Source organism: Rhinoderma darwinii, chromosome 1 (genome assembly GCF_050947455.1).
Source record: "Rhinoderma darwinii isolate aRhiDar2 chromosome 1, aRhiDar2.hap1, whole genome shotgun sequence".
In the NCBI taxonomy this organism is placed as follows: Eukaryota; Metazoa; Chordata; class Amphibia; order Anura; family Rhinodermatidae; genus Rhinoderma; species Rhinoderma darwinii.
In genome coordinates this window covers 92608022-92629528 of record NC_134687.1, presented here as the reverse complement: position 1 = coordinate 92629528, position 21507 = coordinate 92608022, and the positions used below count along the sequence as shown (strand labels likewise).

General features: G+C 41.4%; 1 protein-coding gene across 1 annotated transcript in view; it reads left to right on the top strand.

Moving 5' to 3' along the window:
- The window catches only part of WWC2 (WW and C2 domain containing 2), a 200643-nt gene that overhangs the window by 45009 nt on the left and 134127 nt on the right, over positions 1-21507 (top strand). The window contains exon 2 of the mRNA XM_075860208.1: positions 18058-18167. Within this exon, the coding sequence (XP_075716323.1) occupies positions 18058-18167 (110 nt within the window). The remainder of the gene's footprint in view (positions 1-18057; positions 18168-21507) is intronic.

Here is a 21507-nt window from a genome sequence, read left to right as displayed (position 1 = left end):
TGTATTTCATGGGGGTCTTGCAATGACTCCTATCCATTCTGCAATTAATACAGCTGACCATAAAATATTAAGGTGCATTCCGGTGCTTGCGTCTAGAATAGCTCATCAATATTTCAGCCATTGTGCGAAGAGTAAAACCTTTATAAGCCATTTTCCATTCTGTGCTTAGTCAGGCTGAGATCTACTACAATGGGCTAGAAAGTGAGTCTGTGACTACGAAGGTTATAGGGCACATGGCTAACACGGCTAAAACCTGTAGAGGATTACAACTCCAGAGTATCATGTGTTTACACAACACTATTGGTTTAGTGGTACCTTGAGTGAGGCTGTAAATTTTTGCTGTAGCTGCCTTTTCTTTTTTTTGCAGCTGAATTTTTTTTATACTTTCTGTATAATACAACCGTTCGTTTTCCTGCCGTTCATGTTAAGTCCATGTTAATAAAAAAAATTTTGAGCATGTAAAACAGGTACCAGACCATCACACAGTGTTGGTGAGGACTACAAAGCAATACTCTTCTGTAGCACCAAAGGCAGCAGCGAGCAACTTGTACCTTGTTCTAGGTTGGCAAGTCATTAAAAACCATTACAGCAGTGCCCCACCACCCTGTGCGCGTGTGCCATCACATCACATCAGATGAGTGCAGTGCTTTATCTATAGGCTGCAGCTAGTATGTGTTGCTGTATGACAACCGTGTAACCGATTGTGAGGAGCGTGTTACCATATATTACTGGCCTGCTATGGAAATGTATTCCACTTCACGTTATTGAACTATATGCTTTCTTTCTCTATATATGTTAAAGTGAAGGTGCACATTTGCTGTTCTTCTCTTATACACGACTATTACCGGAGTTGCTCTTTTTATGACTAGGCATGAGTTGACTAATAGAGAGAAGCCATGTTGAATTCAGGTTCTCTGCGACTGCTATCCCTTGCACAAGCAACGGAATATGTGTCATTTATTTATCAATGCCTTCCCATTCATAGGATAGCTTTGCTTTGGATAATGAAGGCTTTATGTACCAATTTTTACTAAATCTTTTCAAATCGTTCTCATACGTAAATACAACTTAATATACGTTTAGAGATCACTAAAATGGTTACTTTTTAAGGCTGGGTTCACACAGGGCATTAGCAGTTCTACCACTGTAATATATGGGATTACAAAACATACTATTTTACTTTAAATAGAAAACCTATTAAATACGGTAATACTTTGAGAGCAAATAAATAGACACAACAATGGATGGTGTTACAATAATTTTGGCCACGGCCTTTTATTACAGTTAACTTAAAACATTGAATAATAATAATACTAATAAAAACCTTTAAATTTATCAACATGAAATAAACCTGGATCAGCCATAAACTTAAGCCCACCACAAATCAGATATGTCCGCTCCTAACGCTGAGGGACTTACGCCTTTCAACAAAAGGCAGTGACAATAAAATACAATAGAAGATGGTCAATCTCCGTCATAGACACCGAGCACTGGTGACCGCCCAATTGACAGTCTACTTGTACAGGTCACAGAAACTAATGGGAACGATTTAAGAGGAACGCGGGCTAGAAAGAAAAGAGAAGAAGCGCTGCATCGACTGGTAACATATCCATCTAATGTATGAGAATTTATGAAATTCCCACAATCCCATTGCGTTTTTTTGATGATCTTTTGCAGTGGTTGTTTGAAACATTGTGAGATTATCCGCGTTGCCTTTAGTAAACAAAAAAATATTTCGCTGCGGATTTCACTTCTTGTGCATTGAAAAGGGTGAAATCCGGAGTAAACCTCCAGAAAAGAACAATGCCATAGTTTTAAAAATGTTTAATAGCATGTAGATGAGATTTGTTCCAATCTCATTCTCATGGCTGGGACTTTGATCCGCTGTGAATTTTTCACATTGAAAATCTGTAGCATTTCTGTCCAGTGTAAATACAGCAAACAAGCGTTTGTATGAACGCTCATTCCCGATCATTGCCCGGTGTAAACAGGGCAACGATCAGCAGATGAACGAGAATATGCTCCTTTTGTTTTATTTGTGCTCATCCTGTAGCTGCCTGATTTTTACCTTCTCTTGATCTTATAAGCGTGAGGGATCTAAACAAATTTGTGTATTGTACAGCAGACAGGACTTCCTTTTGACTACTGCTATATGTGCACAGAAATGGTGGTCAGCCAGTTAGGAAGTAAAGTGATTGCCCGGCGACCAAAAATGCCACTGCCTTGCATAATGCATTAAATGGGGGAAGTGGTGGCTTCAGCAGTCCCAGTAAAGAATTAAACATACCTTCTGTAATGTTAAAAGTCTTTCTGGGAATTTTATATGAAGTTTCTCTTTGGGCCTTAAATAGAAAAACAATAAACTTCCCTTATTTATTCTGGTCTGCTGCCGCTCCTTGTGTGTTAGGCTGAGTTCACACATAGCGGATACGTTGCGTAAAAGCATGCAGCCTATCCGTTCTGTGCACTGCAGGGAATTCCGGGCAAAAAAACGCACCAAACTGGTGCAGTTTTTCACCCGGAATGTTCGCTGTGGAAAGCTGCAGCACTTAGCCGGCCTGCTAGCATGACCTTTCAACCCAGGAGACCGCCGCAGCTAACCACAGGCGGTCACATGGGATGAAGCGTCATACAATCCGGCCTCCTGGGATGATGTTTCATCCCAGGACACCGCCGCTGCTGCCTGTGGTTGGCTGCAGCGGTCACATGGGATGAATGGTCAGGAGGCCGGCCTGGACTCCCTGGTAAGTATATATATTTATTTTTTTTGCGGCAGAATCGCTGCGAGCCCGCCGCAAAAAAACACAACAACCGCTATTTGTTGCAGGTTTTACCTCCCCATTGAATTCAGTGGGGAAAACCTGCAACAAATAAGCAGCGATTACGCATATACAAATGACATGCTACAGAAAAAAATTCTGCACTGCAGGTCAATTTCTGAGCGTTTTTTTCTGCCCAGTCTTTACGCAGCGTGTGGATGAGATTGGTTTTACCTCATCCACTCTGCTGCTACTGTATTTGCTGCGGATTTTCTGCAACTAATTCCGTTGTGGAAAATCCACAGTATTTACGCAACGTGTGAATTGAGCCTTATGGCATGATGACTGCGTCCATAAAATGTCAGATACTACATTGATGCAATTTCAATTAAATATTTTGTGACTCTTGCAAGCAGCTAGAACTAATGAATTGGCAAGCACCCATTATTAATATTGATGTCTACCGTGTTGTGGTTGTAACCCCATTGTTCGTTTATAAAAATGTGTTTCATGAAAGCTGGTGAATGAGCAAGAACAGCGCACATAAGTGAATATCTGCCCTACCCTCTTGGGGCTCATCATCTTTATATACTCCTTCACTTTCTCTGTGCAGTATTCATGAATCATCCGGCTATCTTTCAGGTGTGTGTAGCTACTACTCGTGTTCAGGGAGTGAGGTTGTGACATTGCTGTTGATATGAGCTGCAGAATGCAGTGCGGTGTGGAGATGAGGCCAAGCGATTCTGACAAACCGGCCATTACAAGTCGGTATGTTCCATAGTTCGTACGGTTGAAAAATGTTACCCTAGTAATTCATGTTTGGACAGGTGGGACATTTCTTAGCATTTAGTACTCTGCATCTATCCTTCCTATATAAGGTCCATAGGTTGTGTAATAGTATGTGCCAGAAATTCCAGCCATTTCATTGTCTGAGTAAAGGTGCGTCCTGAAATTAATTCTGATATGTGGCCTTAATGACTTATTATTGTAACACCGCACCTGAATTATTCAAATAATTGAGGATCTTGTATCTGTCACACTTGGGCTATGTTTTAACAGTGAGGATGTCTTCAGAAAAGTTTAAGTTAGATGTGTGAATGGTACCCGCAGGTAGGGTTGCCCTCTTTTTCACTAAAAAACACTGGCCTGGATTATAAAAATATATAGTTTTGGGGGGTGGTTCCTCACGGTTTGCCATTCAATCTCTATGGAACCAATGGATCTAGCTGAGTGCTGTACTCTGCTGTTTCCGTCGGTCTCACGCAGTGGCAGATAAAGTAGACCATTGGCCGTGTCTATAATCAACACCACCTCTCTGTGCTAGCAAGTTTAAAGGGAACCTGTCACCAGGTTTATGCTACCCTATCTGAGGGCAGCAGAAAGTAGTGAAAAGGCATCTGATTACGGTTCACTTACTTTGAAATACTTTGTGGTTTTCATAAAATCATGTTTTTCTCTTGCAGCCTGTGGCTAGTGTCGCCCTCCCGCCGCTGATTGACAGCTTCTATAAATAAATTGACAACTGGCTGTTACTATTTCCTTTGTCAAAGGTGTATATCCCTACACGGTCTGTCCAGTCGTCGCTGACAGCACCACATTGTGTGGGCGCATATCCTCTTGATAAAGAAAATGGTAACACTCCGTTGTCAATTCGGCCTTGGGTACATAGACTCTTTGTAGCACTGCTAATTGATTTTATTAATTGAGTGACCGCTGCAGTCGAGGCTGCGTGCAACTCAATGTATGGTCTTAAAGTACTGCAATAGCTCGATCGTTAAAATCAGATAGCTGTGTTACAAAAAAAGTCTCCATGTAGCCCAGGCCTTATTCATACATTTCCAGGATGAATAACAGAGGAACGGCACAAGACATTAGATGCTCCATAATTGTTTGCTCATGGAGAATACAAGGATGGACTATCACAGACATGTGAGGACTGCAGAGTTTTCTGCTGAGACTTCTCTGTTGCCTTTCTTCTGCAGCCATCCCCAGCCTCGGTAACAACACAAATAAATTCAAACCTCAGATCAGACTCCTAAGTTTATTCAGACCCCAGGCCAGACCCCTAAATTATTTAGACCCCAGAACCGTAAATTAATTCAGACACTAGACCAGACAAGAAAAGGTTGTCAGACTTATACCCCTAATTTCCAGGCTCCTCTTCAGCTCCGGTCACCACTGCAGACAGGTTCCCTATGCCGTGGCGCCAGGACCTGCAGAGGAGCCTATGAGGGATTAGGGTATGTATTGGATTAATTCATATATAAGGGCCGATTTAAAAAAGCAAAATGATGCTGTGGCAGAACATGGGCTCTTTGGGCACCATGGGCCCCTCTGGAGACTTAAGCCACCCATATGATAATCTACCACTGCTCCTATAGACAGTGAATGGGTCAGCAGGCCGCATTCTGCTTGATTACCCCTCCAGTGAGCAGGAATGTGGGGCTCAAGACCCCAGTTCTAGTGATCGGTGGGGGTTCCAATGATCTGGCCCCGAGCAATCAGCCATTTTCAACCTATCCTGTGATCAGATATTTATCACAGAACCACCACACTCCTGGTTGAATGTTGTCCAGGTGTGAGGGAAGGCCAGTGCACAACTGCAACGTATGGTACTTACCTGCTCCTCTGCCAGGTAGTTCCTGTTGCTGGTCCCTGGCTCCTGGCCCCAAATGCACGTATGGTCAGTTGTTTTTTTTTTCCGGGCTCAATGGAGACTCTATAGAGAGAGGACAAATCTGCTCCCAGACTCTTCTGGGAGCAGCTTATGTCTACCAAGAACAAAGGATCGATCATGTTGCAATCGTCATGCCCAATCCTTCTTTCAACCGACCTCTGCCGCCGGAAAGTTGAGTGGTCCCCATACACATTAGATTGTCGGGCACCTTAAAGGGGTTTCCCATAAGAGACATTTATGATATATCCACAGGCTAGAACAGGGCCCCCTAAACCCCGTTCTACTGCTCTGTATTGTGGCTGAAGCGTGTTATTCCTGACAATGAATTACGGAAACTGCGTAGCTCGCTGAGTTATGCTGTTTCCGTAAGTCCCATAGAACTGAATGGTATTTACAGAAACAGTGTAGCTCAGTGAGCTGCGCTGTTTCCGCAATTCATGGTCGGAAATCACACGCTTCAGCCACAACACCGAGCGGTAGAACAGGGTTTAGAGGGCCCCAGTTCTAGAGATAGGTGCGGGTCCCAGAGGGACTATGTCTATTTGACATATCCTGTGGATATGTCATAAATGTCCCTGATGGTAAAACCCCTTTAAGGCCAGCTTTATGATCCCCCATGTGCACACCATTACTAGTAGATCATTACTGCACTTCTATGTCAAACCTATTGTGTCATTTGACTATCTGAACTAGTTTGTGTATTGTAGCCCGATCTGAAAATGTTAGCAAGAAATATTTTTACTATTTTAATTATGCTGAAGAAATGTCATGGTGATATGATACAGTAAAACCTATGGAATTCATCACAGGAACCAGTTCAATACCTGTAGCAGGTAGATGTATGAGGGATTAAGCGCGAGAGAGCTGTAATGGATTTATGTCAGACTGGTCGTCTTTCAAACAAATCTGTTTGCATTTTGTCATGGTTATTATTCTTTGCTTGTCAACAGGCTTACAATGGATGGAGCATTCTTGTAATACAGTACATAGTTTTAAAGGCAATATCGCTGAAACAAGAATAATAATCACTATGCCACAGGGCTGTGCGCTATTTGCCTACCTGTAAACTTCCCAGTTAAACATTGGCACACATCTCCCTCCTTTCACCCTCACACATTGATAGTTACTACTAAAAACTCTATACTAAAGTGGAAAGCTAAAACTCTGCTGTATTGGCCAAATTGAATGGTTGTTGTATTGCCGAATGTGGGTTTACATGGCTCTGGTGTGTTGGTTACTCTTTAGCTCATAGTAAATTAACTTTAACTTTTATTAATACAAGATGAATCGGTTTGTGGTCTGTACACGTACAAATCATAAAGTAATTGACATCATTTTTCTTAAAGGGGTAGTCTTACATAGATAACAAATCTTCAATGTAAAGCCACCGACCAGCTTCTTACAACTCCTGCAAACCACTGTCTGAAGCAGGGGACCCTCTCTCTATGACGTCCTTATTCTCTATGGATAGGGATAATTTTTTGTGACCTTTCTTTTTAAAATAGTTGCAGACCTTCTAATGTCTAGTTGAGTCAGACTTAGGCTTTATTCACACGAACGTATAATACGTCCGTGCTAAGCGCGTGATTTTTACGCGCGTCACACGGACCTATGTTAATGAATGGGGCCGTTCAGACTGTCAGTGAATTTCACGCAGCGTATGTGCGCTGCGTGAAACTCATGACGTCCTATATTTGCCCGTGTTTCACTCTGCACGCACCCATTGAAGTCAATGGGTGCGTGCAAATCGCGATCGGCACACGGAAGCACTTCCGGGTGCCACGCATGATTCGCGCTACAGTAGTAAAAGCTATGAATGAAAACAGAAAAGCACCACAAGCTTTTCTGTTTGTAAACATAAAACCAGAGTGTCATAATGATGGCAGCCGCGCACCATATGCTGAAGCCACACGGACCTTTTGCGCGCGCAAAACGCAGCATTTTTTGCGTGCGCAAAATGGACATGTCCGTGTGAATAAGGCCTTAAACAAAAATTACCCTAAGAGGCTCTAAAAAACTGGTGCTTTCTTATGTTTGTCAATCAGCCGAGACATTTGTTTGCCATTACTAAAGACTTCTATACCACATTTGAAATTTCTCTTTAAAATGAGGAGAGGTGTGAGGAGTTTGGTTATGTTCACACGGTCTATTTTCGGGCCGTAAACACCCGAAAAACGGTCGAAAAATCGGAAGCAGAACACCTCCAAACATCTGCCTATTGATTTCAATGGGAAAAACGGCGTTCTGTTCCGACAGGCCATTATTTTACGCAACGTTTTGAAAACCGGCCGCGAAAAAGTGCAGGCCACTTCTTGGGACGTTTTTGGAGCCGTTTTTCATAGACTCTATAGAAAACAGCTACAAAAATACACAGCGATAATCGCGAGTGGCTTAACCCCTTCCCGCTCCTGGACGTACTATTACGTCATGGCAGCTGTATCGTTCGCGCTCCATGACCTAATAGTACGTCTCGGGAGTAACGGCCGTTTCGGCCGTCCTCCCGACACATACATGAGCTGTGACAGCTGCTGTCTTGTTCAGCAGCTGTCACAGCTCCTACAGCGGGGACCGATCGCTGTGTCCCCGCTGATTAACCCCTTAAAAGCCGCGTTCTATAGAGATTGCGGCTTTTTAGGGGTTAAGCTGCCATCGCCGGCCTGCTACGCGATAGCGGCCGGCGATGGTGACTATGGCAACCGGACACCAAACAATGGCGTCCGGCTATGCCATAGACGGAAGCCTAGTGGGTCCTGACAACGTCAGGACCCACTATGCTTGCTGTCAGTGAGTAGCTGACAGTTCTAATACACTGCACTACGCATGTAGTGCAGTGTATTAGAATTGCGATCAGGGCCTCCTGCCCTCAAGTCCCCTAGTGGGACAAAGTAATACAGTAAAAAAAAAGTTAAAAGAAGTTGTGTAAAAATAAGAAAATAAAAGTTTTAAAAGTGAAAAAATCCCCTTTTTCCCTTAGTCATTTATTATTAATAAAAATATATAAACAAATAAACTATACATAATTGGTATCGCCGCGTCCGTAACGGCCTGAACTACAAAATGATTTCGGATTATTATTATTTATCCCGCACGGTGAACGCCGTAAAAGAAAATAATAATAAACCGAACCACAATCACAATTGTTTGGTCACTTCACCTCCCAAAAAATGGAATAAAAAGAGATCAAAAAGTAGCATGTACCGAAAAATGGTACTGATTGAAACTACAGTTCGTTACGCAAAAAATAAGTCCTCGCACGGCTTTGATTGAAAAATAAAAAAGTTATGGCTCTTAGAATAAGGCAACACAAAAAGTAAATGATTGTTTACAAAAGTTATTTTATTGTGCAAACGCCATAAGACATAAAAAAACTATAAACATCTGGTATCGCCGTAATCGTATCGCCCCGCAGAATAAAGTGAATGTCATTTATAGCGCACGGTGCACGCAGTAAAAAAAAAGAATAAAAAAACAATAGTAGAATTGCTGTTTATTAGTCACCACGCCACCTAAAAATAGAATAAAAACTGATCAAAAAGCCGCATGCACCCCAAGAAAACTACAATGCATTCCTCAAGGGGTCTAGTTTCCAAATTGGGGTCACTTTTGGGGGGTTTCCAATGTTTTGGCACCACAAGACCTCTTCAAACCGGACATGGTGCCTAATAAAAAAGAGGCCTCAAAATCCACTAGGTGCTCCTTTGCTTCGGAGGCCGGGGCTTCAGTCCATTACTGCACTAGGGCCACATGTGGGATATTTCTCAAAACTGCAGAATCTGGGCAATACGTATTAAGTTGCGTTTCTCTGATAAATCCTTTTGTGTTATAAAAAAAATGGTATAAAGAGGATTTTCTGACAAAAAAAATAAATGTAAATTTCACCTCTACTTTGCTCTAAATTTCTGTGAAACACCTAAAGGGTTCATAAACTTTCTAAATGCTGTTGTGAATACTTTGAGGGGTCTAGTTTCTAAAATTGCATATTTGATAGGGGTTTCTAATATATGGGCCCCTCAAAGCAACTTCAGAACTGAACTGGAACCTAAGAAAATAAATAAATGAGGCAATACTTCGCTTCTTACATTATACTGATAAGGAGCCGTGCCCACCCCGAGATGACCCCAGTTTTGACCGTTTGTATAAACGGAGACCCCTATTAGACCGTTCCAGTGCCCGGTTTTCCCAAGCATACACCCCCGAGAAGTGTATTTCTATTGATGAGTCCCTGGTACATTTTAAAGGGAGGGTTAAATTCCGGGAGTACCTGCCGGGTAAGAGGGCAAGGTATGGCGTGAAGATGTCTAAGCTGCGAGAGTGCATCCGGGTATACCTACAGGTTTAGGCTATATGAAGGAAAGGCCACCCCCAAACCAGACTGCATCCTGGACTACAATAGGTACATGGGAGGTGTGGACTTGTCAGATCAAATCCTGAAGCCCTAGAGCGCCATGCGGTGTGGTATTAGAAGCTGGCCGGGCACATCATACAGATGGCATTGTACAATGCGTACGTGCTACGTCGATGTGCAAGCCAGACGGGAACTTTCCTGGAATTTCAAGAGGTGATTATCAAGAACCTAATCTTTAGGGACCAAGAAGGGGGGGCACCCAGTACTTCTGGAAGCGGGGCCACACGCATCGTACCAAGGCGGCAACACTTTCCAGGAGAAGTTCCCCAAACTGGCAAGAAGGGAAAAAGTCAAAAGAGGTGCAAAGCCTGCTATAAGAGGGCGATAAGGGATGACACAATATATCAATGTGACACGTGTCCTGAATAACCAGAGCTCTGTATGAAAGTCAGTTTTAAAATGTATCATACATCCCTTGGTTTATAATTTACCCCAATTTTACTTACCCTGATGCACTCCGCACAGCTTATCCCCCCTCGTCTTTCCCCTCTGAGCCCTGCTGTGTGTCCAGGCAGCTGATAACAGCCACATGTAGGGTATTGCCATACCCGGGAGAACCCACATTACAGTTTATGGGGTGTAGGTCTCTGGTCAAAATGCTCACTACACCTCTAGATGAATGCCTTAAGGGTGTAGTTATTAAAACGGGGTCACTTCTTGCGGGTTTCAACTGTACTGGTACCTCAGGTGCTTCTGCATACATGACTTCGCACTAGAAAATCCCCAGTAGGCCAAATGGTGGTCCTTTCCTTCTGAGCCCTCCCATGGGCCCAAACGGCAGTTTATCACAACAAATGGGGTATTGCGGCACTCAGAACAAATTGCGCAACACAATGGGGTATTTTGTTTCTTGTGAAAATAAGAAATTTTCAGCCAAAACTACATATTATTTGGAAAAAATAATTTTGTTGTCATTCCCAGCCCAATTCAAATAAGTTCTGTGAAAAAACTATGGGGTCAAAATGGTCACAACACCCATAAATGAATTCCTTGAGGGGTGTAGTTTCCAAAATGGAGTCATTTGTGGTTGGTTTCTATTACTTTGATACCTCTGGGGCTCTGCAAATGCGACATGGCACACGAAAACCAATCCAGCAAAATCTGGACTCCAAAGAACACACAGCGCTCCTTCCCTTCTGAGGCCTCCCATGGGCCCAAACGGCAGTTTATTGCCACAAATGGGGTATTGCTGCACTCAGGAGAAATTGGGCAACAAAATTGAGTATTTTGTTCCCTGTGAAAATAAGAAATTTTGATAAAAAATTACATCTTATTGGAAAAAATTTCATTTTTTTAATGTCACAGCCCAATTGAAATAGGTGCTGTGAAAAAACTGTGTGGTCAAAATGCTAACAACAACCATAAATGAATTCCTTGAGGGGTGTAGTTTCCAAAATGGGGTCACTTTTGGTGGGTTTCCATTGCTTTGATACCTCTGAGGCTCTGCAAATGCGACATGGCACCCAAAAACCAATCCAGCAAAATCTGGACTCCAACAAACATATAGCGCTCCTTTCCTTCTGAGCCCTCCCATGGGCCCAAACGGCAGTTCATCACCACAAATGGGGTATTGCCACACTAAGGACAAATTGGGCAACAAAATGGGGTATTTTGTTCCCTGTGAAAATAAGAAATTTTGATCACAAATGACATTTTATTGGAAAAAATGAATTTTTTTTCATTTCACAGCCCAATTCAAATAAGTTCTGTGAAAACTGTGCGGTCAAAATGGTAACAACAACCATAAATGAATTCCTTGAGGTGTGTAGTTTCCAAAATGGGGTCACTATTGGGGGATTCCTACTGTTTTGGCACCTCAACACCTCTTCAAACCTGGCATGCTGCCTAAAATATATTCTAATAAAAAAGAGGACTCAAAATGCACTAGGTGCTTCTTTGCTTCTAGGGCTTGTGTTTTAGTCCACGAGCGCAGTAGGGCCACATGTGGGACATTTCTAAAAACTGCAGAATCTGGACAATACATATTTAGTAGTGTTTCTCTGGTAAAACCTTCTGTGTTACAGAAAAAAAAAGAATAAAATTGAAATTCAGCAAGAAAAATGAAATTTTCAAATTTCACCTCCACTTTGCTTTAATTCCTGTGATATGCCTGAAGGGTTAAAAAACTTTCTAAATGCTGTTTTGAATACTTTGAGTGGTCTAGTTTTTAAAATGGGGTGTTTTATCAGGGTTTCTAATACATAGGCCCCACAAAGCCACTTCAGAACTCAAGAGGTACCTTAAAAAAAAGGCTTTTGAAATTCTTAAAAATATGAGAAATTGCTGTTTATGTTCTAAGCCTTGTAACGTCCAAGAAAAATAAAATAATGTTCAAAAAACGATGCCAATCTAAAGTAGACATATGGGAAATGTGAACTAGTAACTATTTTGGGTGGTATAACCGTCTGTTTTACAAGCAGATGCATTTCAATTCTGAAAAATGCAATTTTTTCAAAATTTTCTCTACATTTTGCAATTTTTCACCAATAAACACTGAATATATCGACCAAATTTTACCACGAACATGAAGCCCAATGTGTCACGAGAAAACAATCTCAGAATCGCTTGGGTAGGTTTAAGCATTCCGACGTTATTACCACATCAAGTGAAATATGTCAGATTTGAAAAATGGGCTCTGAGCCTTAAGGCCCAAACTAGGCTGCGTCCTTAAGGGGTTAAAAAACATCTGAAAATCAGGAGCTGTTTTCCCTTGAAAATAGCTCCATATTTTCAGACGTTTTTCAGTTTGCGTGTGAACATACCCTTTGGTGCAGCTTGATAGTGAGCTATGTTACTAATTAGATATTAGCGGATCTTGAGGAGCATGTTTTTCATCGCTTGTCTGCTTTACTATATGATGAGTTGCGAGACATTGTTCAAATCTGACATATACACATTTTCATATTTTAATTTATTATTTTATTCATTTGTATAGCAGCAACATTTTCCGCAGCACTGTAGGGAGATTGGCATCACTTACGTAAGTCCCCAGTGGGCTCCCAATCCTAGCACAAACATCATTGATACATTATTATGTATTCTAAAATGCTCGCTTCTGCTTTAAAGAGGCTCTGTCACCAGATTTTGCAACCCCTATCTGCTATTGCAGCAGATAGGCGCTGCAATGTAGATTACAGTAAAGTTTTTATTTTTAAAAAACGAGCATTTTTGGCCAAGTTATGACCATTTTTGTAGTTATGCAAATGAGGCTTGCAAAAGTCCAAGTGGGCGTGTTTAAAAGTAAAAGTCCAAGTGGGCGTGTATTATGTGCGTACATCGGGGCGTTTTTAATACTTTTACTAGCTGGGCGTTCTGATGAGAAGTATCATCCACTTCTCTTCAGAACGCCCAGCTTCTGCCAGATCACGCTGTGACGTCACTCACAGGTCCTGCATCGTGTCAGACGAGCGAGGACACATCGGCACCAGAGGCTTCAGTTGATTCTGCAGCAGCATCGGCGTTAGCAGGTAAGTCGATGTAGCTACTTACCTGCAAACGCTGATGCTGCTGCAGAATCAACTGTAGCCTCTGGTGCCGATGTGTCCTCGCTCGTCTGACACGATGCAGGACCTGTGAGTGACGTCACAGCGTGATCTGGCAGAAGCTGGGCGTTCTGAAGAGAAGTGGATGATACTTCTCGTCAGAGCGCCCAGCTAGTAAAAGTATTAAAAACGCCCCGATGTACGCACATAATACACGCCCACTTGGACTTTTACTTTTAAACACGCCCACTTGGACTTTTGCAAGCCTCATTTGCATAACTACAAAAATGGTCATAACTTGGCCAAAAATGCTCGTTTTTTAAAAATAAAAACGTTACTGTAATCTACATTGCAGCGCCGATCTGCTGCAATAGCAGATAGGGGTTGCAAAATCTGGTGACAGAGCCTCTTTAAGGGATTAGGCTGCTAATACTGTGCTCTGTAGTGGCAACGTTTTTTTTTTAATTAACATCAGAAAAGGTGAGAATTATTCATACCTTTTGCCTAATGTCTCACCCACACTAGGGACAATCAACCTGTCATTAAGTTTTTTGAAGTATGGGAGTGCCCAAAGGAAACCCACTTAAAGAGGACCTGTCACTCGGCCATATAACTTGAATTGGTTAACTGACCAGAATAGCGCTGTCTCCCTGATTCCACCACTGTTTTTCTTTTTTCCTGGTCCCCCCCCCCCCCATCCCCCTGTTCCAGGCCCACTGTTTGCTCCTTCTATACTAATTTGCTGTAGTTCACGTAAAGGGTGGAGCCAGCTTCCCTTTCTCTGATGCTGACCAATCAGCACGAAACAGCTTGATGGTAGTTCACACCCTGTTGGCTAACTACAGCAATTTAGCATGTAGGCAGCCAAACCAAAAGTAAGCCATATCTCTGGAAGAAAAAACAGCGCTGGAATCAGGGAGACAGTGCTATTTAAAGAGCCTCTGTCACCACATTATAAGTGCCCTATCTTCTACATAATGTGATCGGCGCTGTAATGTAGATTACAGCGGTGTTTTTTTTATTTAGAAAACCGACAAATTTTGACGGAGTTATGACCTATTTTACATTTGTTAATGACTTTCTTAATGCCCAACTGGAGAGAAGTGTATGACGCTGACCAATCGGCATCATACACTTCTCCCCATTCATTTATTCAGCACATAGTGATCTTGCTAGATCATGATGTGCAGTCACATACTCGCACATTAACGTTACTGAAGTGTCTTGAAAATTAATAGACGTCGCTTCCAGCCAGGACGCAATGTCTATTCACAATCCCGATACTTCAGTAACAATTGTGTGGGACTTACAGCACAGCAAGCATAATCTCGCGAGATCACACTGAAAATGACCGCTTACAATCAGCGTCATACACTTCTCTCCGCAACGCCCACTTGGTCAAAAAGTAAAAACAGCCCAGTTGGGCATTAAGAAAGTCATTAGAATAAATCTAAAATAGGTCATAACTCCGTCAAAATTTATCGTTTTTCTAAATAAAAAACACTGCTGTAATCTACATTACAGCGCCAATCACATTATGTAGAAGATAGGGCACTTATAATGTGGTGACTGAGCTTCTTTAAGTCCGTAAACCAGTTCAACTTATATGACCCAGTAACAGGTCCTCCTTAAACAAGGGGAGAACGCCTCTGGTCATTTATGATGATTATTGGTAAAAATAGTTACATATCCTATACACCAAGTCTGATAGAAGAGTGGGAATCTGAAGCAGCATCTTGATCTTGTCAGGTCTTTGCTAAAAACAATTCCTCACTATGTTAATAACGTTTAGCATTGCTTGTGAACTCATTATTTTTAGGATTCACGACAGATTTGACATGCATTCCTTCATTGATCTTTCTGTATTCCAAGCACTCCTCGACACAAAGAATTGCAACAAGAATGAGCTTTGTTTTCCAGACCTGACCATTTCAATTCTTCATGAAGATTTATTGTGCAAATTACGTCTGCTTGATTTTATGTACATGCTGTTTTTCTGTCAATTTTTAAAAATTATAATTTTTTTTAATATCTACAGTGCTGTAAAAAAAGTATATGTCCAATGTTTTTTATTTTTGCATATTTGTTACACTTAAATATTTCAGATCATCAAACTGCTTTTAATATTAGACAAAGATCAATAAATTAAATCATCATTGTAAAACATTTTGTGTTTACTTTAGTTAAGGAAAAATGCTGTTCAACTCTACCGGGCCCATGTGAACAAGTAATTGCCCCCTTAGCTACTAAATCAACCAGTTAACCAAATGCAATTGACATTTGGGTTCAATTTCACTAGCCGCACCCAGACAGGATTACTGACAGACTTGTTCAATCTAAACCTGATTTAAATAGAAACTGTCTGGCAATGTGAAGCAGGCTCGGAGGTCTAAAAAAGCCGCACATGATGCCACGTTCTAAAGAGATTCAAATACAGATGCCAAACAAAGTCATTGAAATCTACTAGTCTGGAAAGGGTTACAAAGCGATTGGCAAGGCTCTGGGACTCCAGCGAGCCAAAGCGAGAGCCATTATCCACAAACGGAGAAAACTTGGAACAGTGGTAAACCTCCCCAAGAGTGGCCGACCTACTAGAATTTCATCAAGAGCGCATCAACTCATCCCGTAGGTCATAAAATAACCCAGACAAACATCTAAATAACTGCAGGCCTCACTTGCCTCAGTTAAGGTCAAAGCACATGATTCCACAAGAAGAAAGACACTGAGCATTTGACAAAAAGCATCTAGATGAACCTCAAGTCTTTTGGTATAATATTCTGTGGGCTGATGAGTCAAAGGTGAAACTTTTTGGAAGGCACCGGTCTCATATCTGGCGTAAAGCTAACACTACATACCAACATAAGAACATTATACCAACAGTCAAACATTGTGGTGGTAGCGTGATGGTCTAGGGCTAGATCTGGGTGACTTGTCATAATTGATGGAACCATGAATTCTACTCTCTTTTAGAAAATCCTGAAGGAGAATGTCCGCACGTCAGTTTGTGACCTAAATCTCAAGCGCAGTTGGGTTACGCAGCAGGACACTGATCCAAAGCACACAAGCGATTCCACCTCTAAAAGGAAACAAAATTAAGGTTTAGGAGTGGCCCAGTCAAAGTCCTCACTTGACTCTCATTGAGATGCCTTGACAATACCATTCATTATTGAAAACCCTTCAATGTAGCAGTGTTCAAACAATTCTGCAAAGAAGAGTGGGGCAAAAATCCTCCACAGTGATGTAAAAGATTAATCGCAAACGTTTGATTGCAGTTGTTGCTGCCAAGGGTGGCACATCCAGTTATTATGTTTAATGGTAATTACTTTTTCACATTGGCGATACAGGTTTTGAATAAATCTTTATCCTTAATAAATAGAATGATAATTTTATAGCTGGATTTTTTTGTTTACTCGTGTTGTCTCTATCTTATATTAAAATGAGTTGGATGATCCGAAACATTTAAATGTGACAAATTATTAAAAAAAATTAAAAAAAAAATCGGATGAGGGGCTAATATTTTTTCACAATATTTTTTATGTGCAAGTATACAAAGGAAAAACTATACAGTATAGTTTTTCCTAGGCACTAAAATAGAAACGATAAGCGAGAATAATGTTCATTAAATGGACTGGACGCAAAAGTATTTCACAGTTTGCGCAAAGGACTGTTCATAGGGGTGGTGAATAGTAAGGCCTGTGTTTCGCTCCACTTAGTGGTCTACAAATGTCCAATAATTATATATATTTATGTATTAACAATTAATTAGGGTGTATTCACATGGACACTTTTTTAGTACCATGCCACAGTTTCACAGTGTGATTTTCGACCGTGCAGCTTGTACAAGTGAAACATAATGAAACAATGTGTTTCACCTGTACAAACCGTGCGACCGAAAGCCACATTGCAAAACTGCGGTAAAGTGTGTGTGATTTTGTCAAGGGGTTTTTGACTACGCGCCACACTACCTGTCCATGTGAATACATCCTCACTTATATACCATCAGCATATTCCACCCTGTTACTACTGAGGCAGAAGATTAAGGAAACCCACACAAATCTGAGTACAGGGTGGGCCATTTATAGACTAGATTAACAGTTTCCTGGAAAGTGGATTGGTCGTCGTGGGCCAGTTGAATGGCCCCCTAGGTCTCCCGATCTGACTCCCTTAGACTTTTGGGTCATCTGAAGGCAATTGTCTATGCTGTGAAGATACGAGATGTGCAGCAACTGAAACTACGGATACTGGAAGCCTGTGCTAGCATTTCTTCTGCGGTGTTGCTATCAGTGTGTGAAGAGTGGGAGAAGAGGGTTGCATTGACAATCCAACACAATGGGCAGCACTTTGAACACATTTTATAAGTGGTCAGAAACTTGTAAATAACTCATGAAAGAATAAAGTAACGTTAAAACCAAGCACACCATTGTTTTTCTTGTGAAATTCTCGATAAGTTTGATGTGTCACATGACCCTCTTCCCATTGAAAAAACTAAAGTTGGATACAAAATGGCTGACTTCAAAATGGCCGCCATGGTCAACACCCAGCTTGAAAAGTTTCCCCCCTCCCATATACTAATGTGCCACAAACAGGAAGTTAATATCACCAACCATTCCCATTTTATTTAGGTGTATCCATATAAATGGCCCACCCTGTACATACGTTCTCAATGTTATTTTATCATTCATTAAATTGGCATACAAATTTAATATCCTGTTTTGTGTTTTTTTTTATTTGCAGGTTAACAAAGCCCCTGTCGTTTGCAGACTGTGTTGGTAATGAGCTGCCATGGGGATGGGAATCTGGCTATGATCCACAAATTGGAGTTTACTATATTAATCATATTAATCGTAAGTGACTCCTCTTTTTCAAGTTTTAGGTTAATGAGATAACTGGTCTGTTGTTTGCCTTAGGTTTCATGCCATGACTGTGCCTGTAATTACGACCCGTAATTATGGGCACGGCCGGCTGCGGACAGCCGACCGTTTTTACGGGCCGTGCTCCCATTATAAAGTATAAAAACACGGTCCGTAAAATAAAAAAATAGGACATGTCCTATTTTTTTCGGCAGGTTTCTACGGCACGGGCACACTCGGGTAGACATACGGGAAGGTGCCAGTCTGCCATAGAGATGAATGGGCCCGTAATTACGAGCGATTTTACGGTCGTGTGCATGGGGCCTAAGGCTGGTTTCAAATAGCTGTAATTCAGCTACATTTTAGCGTCCATATTACAGCTACAATACCCAGACCTCTAAATCCCTGTAGAACCATATGGTGATCTTAGTCCAGCTCCGTAGAGCGCCAGAAGATCTAGGTATTGCATCCGTTATATGGACACTAAAATGCAGTTACATCACAGGTATCTGAAACCAGCCGAGTATTACAAAGAGGCTAATCCAATAATTTTTCTCTATTAATATTAGCTCCCTGATTCACTGTGGAATCAGATTCTTTCGTCTTAAAGACATCCGATCACCTCTCCGGACGTGTCGGTTTTAGTAAATAATTGTATTCCCCATGAAATAAGAATTCTAGAGCATCTTATTTTTAGAACTCTACGTTGTGCCATTTCTCTGTTATTCCTCCTAGGAATTTATGAATAAATTGATAACTGGGTGTTACCAGTTGGGGGTGTGTCCCTACACAGACTGACCATGTCCAATCCGTGCTGACAGAGTGAGATTGTGTAGGGACACGCCCCTATTACAAGGGAAATGGTAACACCTAGTTGTCCATTTATTCATCAACTTAAGAACTTCTAGGAGGAATAACAGAGGAAAGGCACAATGCAGAGTTGTAAGAAAAGAATCCCCAGAATTGTAAGACAAGTTCTTACTAAAATAGACAAGTTAGGGGAGGTGACAGATTTAACAAACAAGAAAGCAACTACCCAAAAGTCGAATATACACAAACAATTCCGATTAAAACACCATTAATGAAGTGTAGGGAAAAAAGAGATTCAAACGAGGGTCGCAGATAGCACTGCTCTTGTGATGATGCCCTAAGATAAGGGGTAAGATCAGACCAAGAGTACAAACCTCCAATGCTCTGCAAAATATAAAATATACTCCCTACAAAAAAGTGCTGTGTTCTATAGAATGATGTCTGTGTATATAATGTCTCAAAGTGCATCAATGCATAGTTAAAAGTGTCAATACATATCATTTACAAAACAAAGGGAAAACAAGGGTGTGATCTAAGTAGGAGAAAAGCAGATCATGAACAACACACAAAAGGCAAACAAAAGATAGTAAATGGGAGCAAGAAATGAGGTCTGGTCAAGAAAAGCACCACAAATAAAACCTCACGTGTGTTGCTGATCCATAATTCCGCTTCCTCATGAGCGGTGACCGGTCCCCTTTGAGGGATCATATACACGATCGGATTTGAGATCTCTGGAATTACAGTAAAAAAAAAATAGTGTAGTACCGTGTTAGCCAGAAACAATTTGTAATGTTAAATACTTTTGTGTCAAAAAAGACAAAAGTATAGTAGGTATGATACCTTTATTGGCGAACCATAAAAGTTCTATATGCAAGCTTTCAGAGCGCAGAGGCCCCATTGGTCAGGCAATTTACATTTGTAAATTGCCTGACCAAGGGGTCTTTGTGCTCTGAAAGCTTGCATATAGAACTTTTATGGTTAGCCAATAAAGTTATCATACCTACTTTTGTCTTTTTTAACACAAAAGTATATAACATTGCAGATCTCTGGAATAAAACTTGGAGACAATAGGAAAAATTCCGTTTGGTGTTAGTCATATGAAAACATTAACCAGTTTAATACATTCCCATTCTCAAGCAAAGGCATACATGAAAATTGATCTTTATGAGAAGAGGGACAATATACACAGGATATAAGAGAATCAAAAATGTGTCACAGAATAATCTTGTTTATATTCGAGATGATCTTCTCAAAGAGGGGAGCTTTTGGATAGATTTCACTGTATTTATTATTTTACATTACAAATATGTAAATATATAACTCAACCATGGCTTAAAGAGGCTCTGTCACCAGATTTTGCAACCCCTATCTGCTATTGCAGCAGATAGGCGCTGCAATGTAGATTACAGTAACGTTTTTATTTTTAAAAAACGAGCATTTTTGGCCAAGTTATGACCATTTTTGTAGTTATGCAAATGAGGCTTGCAAAAGTCCAAGTGGGTGTGTTTAAAAGTAAAAGTCCAAGTGGGCGTGTATTATGTGCGTACATCGGGGCGTTTTTAATACTTTTACTAGCTGGGCGTTCTGATGAGGAGTATCATCCACTTCTCTTCAGAACGCCCAGCTTCTAGCAGTGCAGACACAGCCGTGTTCTCGAGAGATCACGCTGTGTCGTCACTCACAGGTCCTGCATCGTGTCAGACGAGCGAGGACACCGGCACCAGAGGCTTCAGTTGATTCTGCAGCAGCATCGGCGTTAGCAGGTAAGTCGATGTAGCTACTTACCTGCAAACGCTGATGCTGCTGCAGAATCAACTGTAGCCTCTGGTGCCGATGTGGCCGACACAATGCAGGACCTGTGAGTGACGTCACAGATCTGCACTGCCAGAAGCTGGGCGTTCTGAAGAGAAGTGGATGATACTTCTCATCAGAACGCCCAGCTAGTAAAAGTATTAAAAACGCCCCGATGTACGCACATAATACACGCCCACTTGGACTTTTACTTTTAAACACACCCACTTGGACTTTTGCAAGCCTCATTTGCATAACTACAAAAATGGTCATAACTTGGGCAAAAATGCTAGTTTTTTAAAAATAAAAACGTTACTCTAATCTACATTGCAGCGCCGATCTGCTGCAATAGCAGATAGGGGTTGCAAAATCTGGTGACAGAGCCTCTTTAAGATGCTGTCTATTATGTTTCCCCCTATTGTTGTGAAAGTCGACAATAATTTTCTGTTTTGAGGGCTTACACTAAAACTAAAGGGCCTATTACATCGGCCGACATCGTTGATCGGTGCTCGTTTTGCTCCTGTCACACGGAGCTATGGATGGGGACGAGCGGTCGTTACTCGGATCGCTCGTCCCCATACGTTATTATGTCGGCAGTGCCTCTCCCTGTTTACATCGGGAGACGCGCTGCCGACAACGATAATCTTTTAATTTTTATAACGATACGACCAGCAGATGATCAAACGTTTGCTCGTTCATCTGCTCATCACTACCCTTTTTACACAGGGCAATT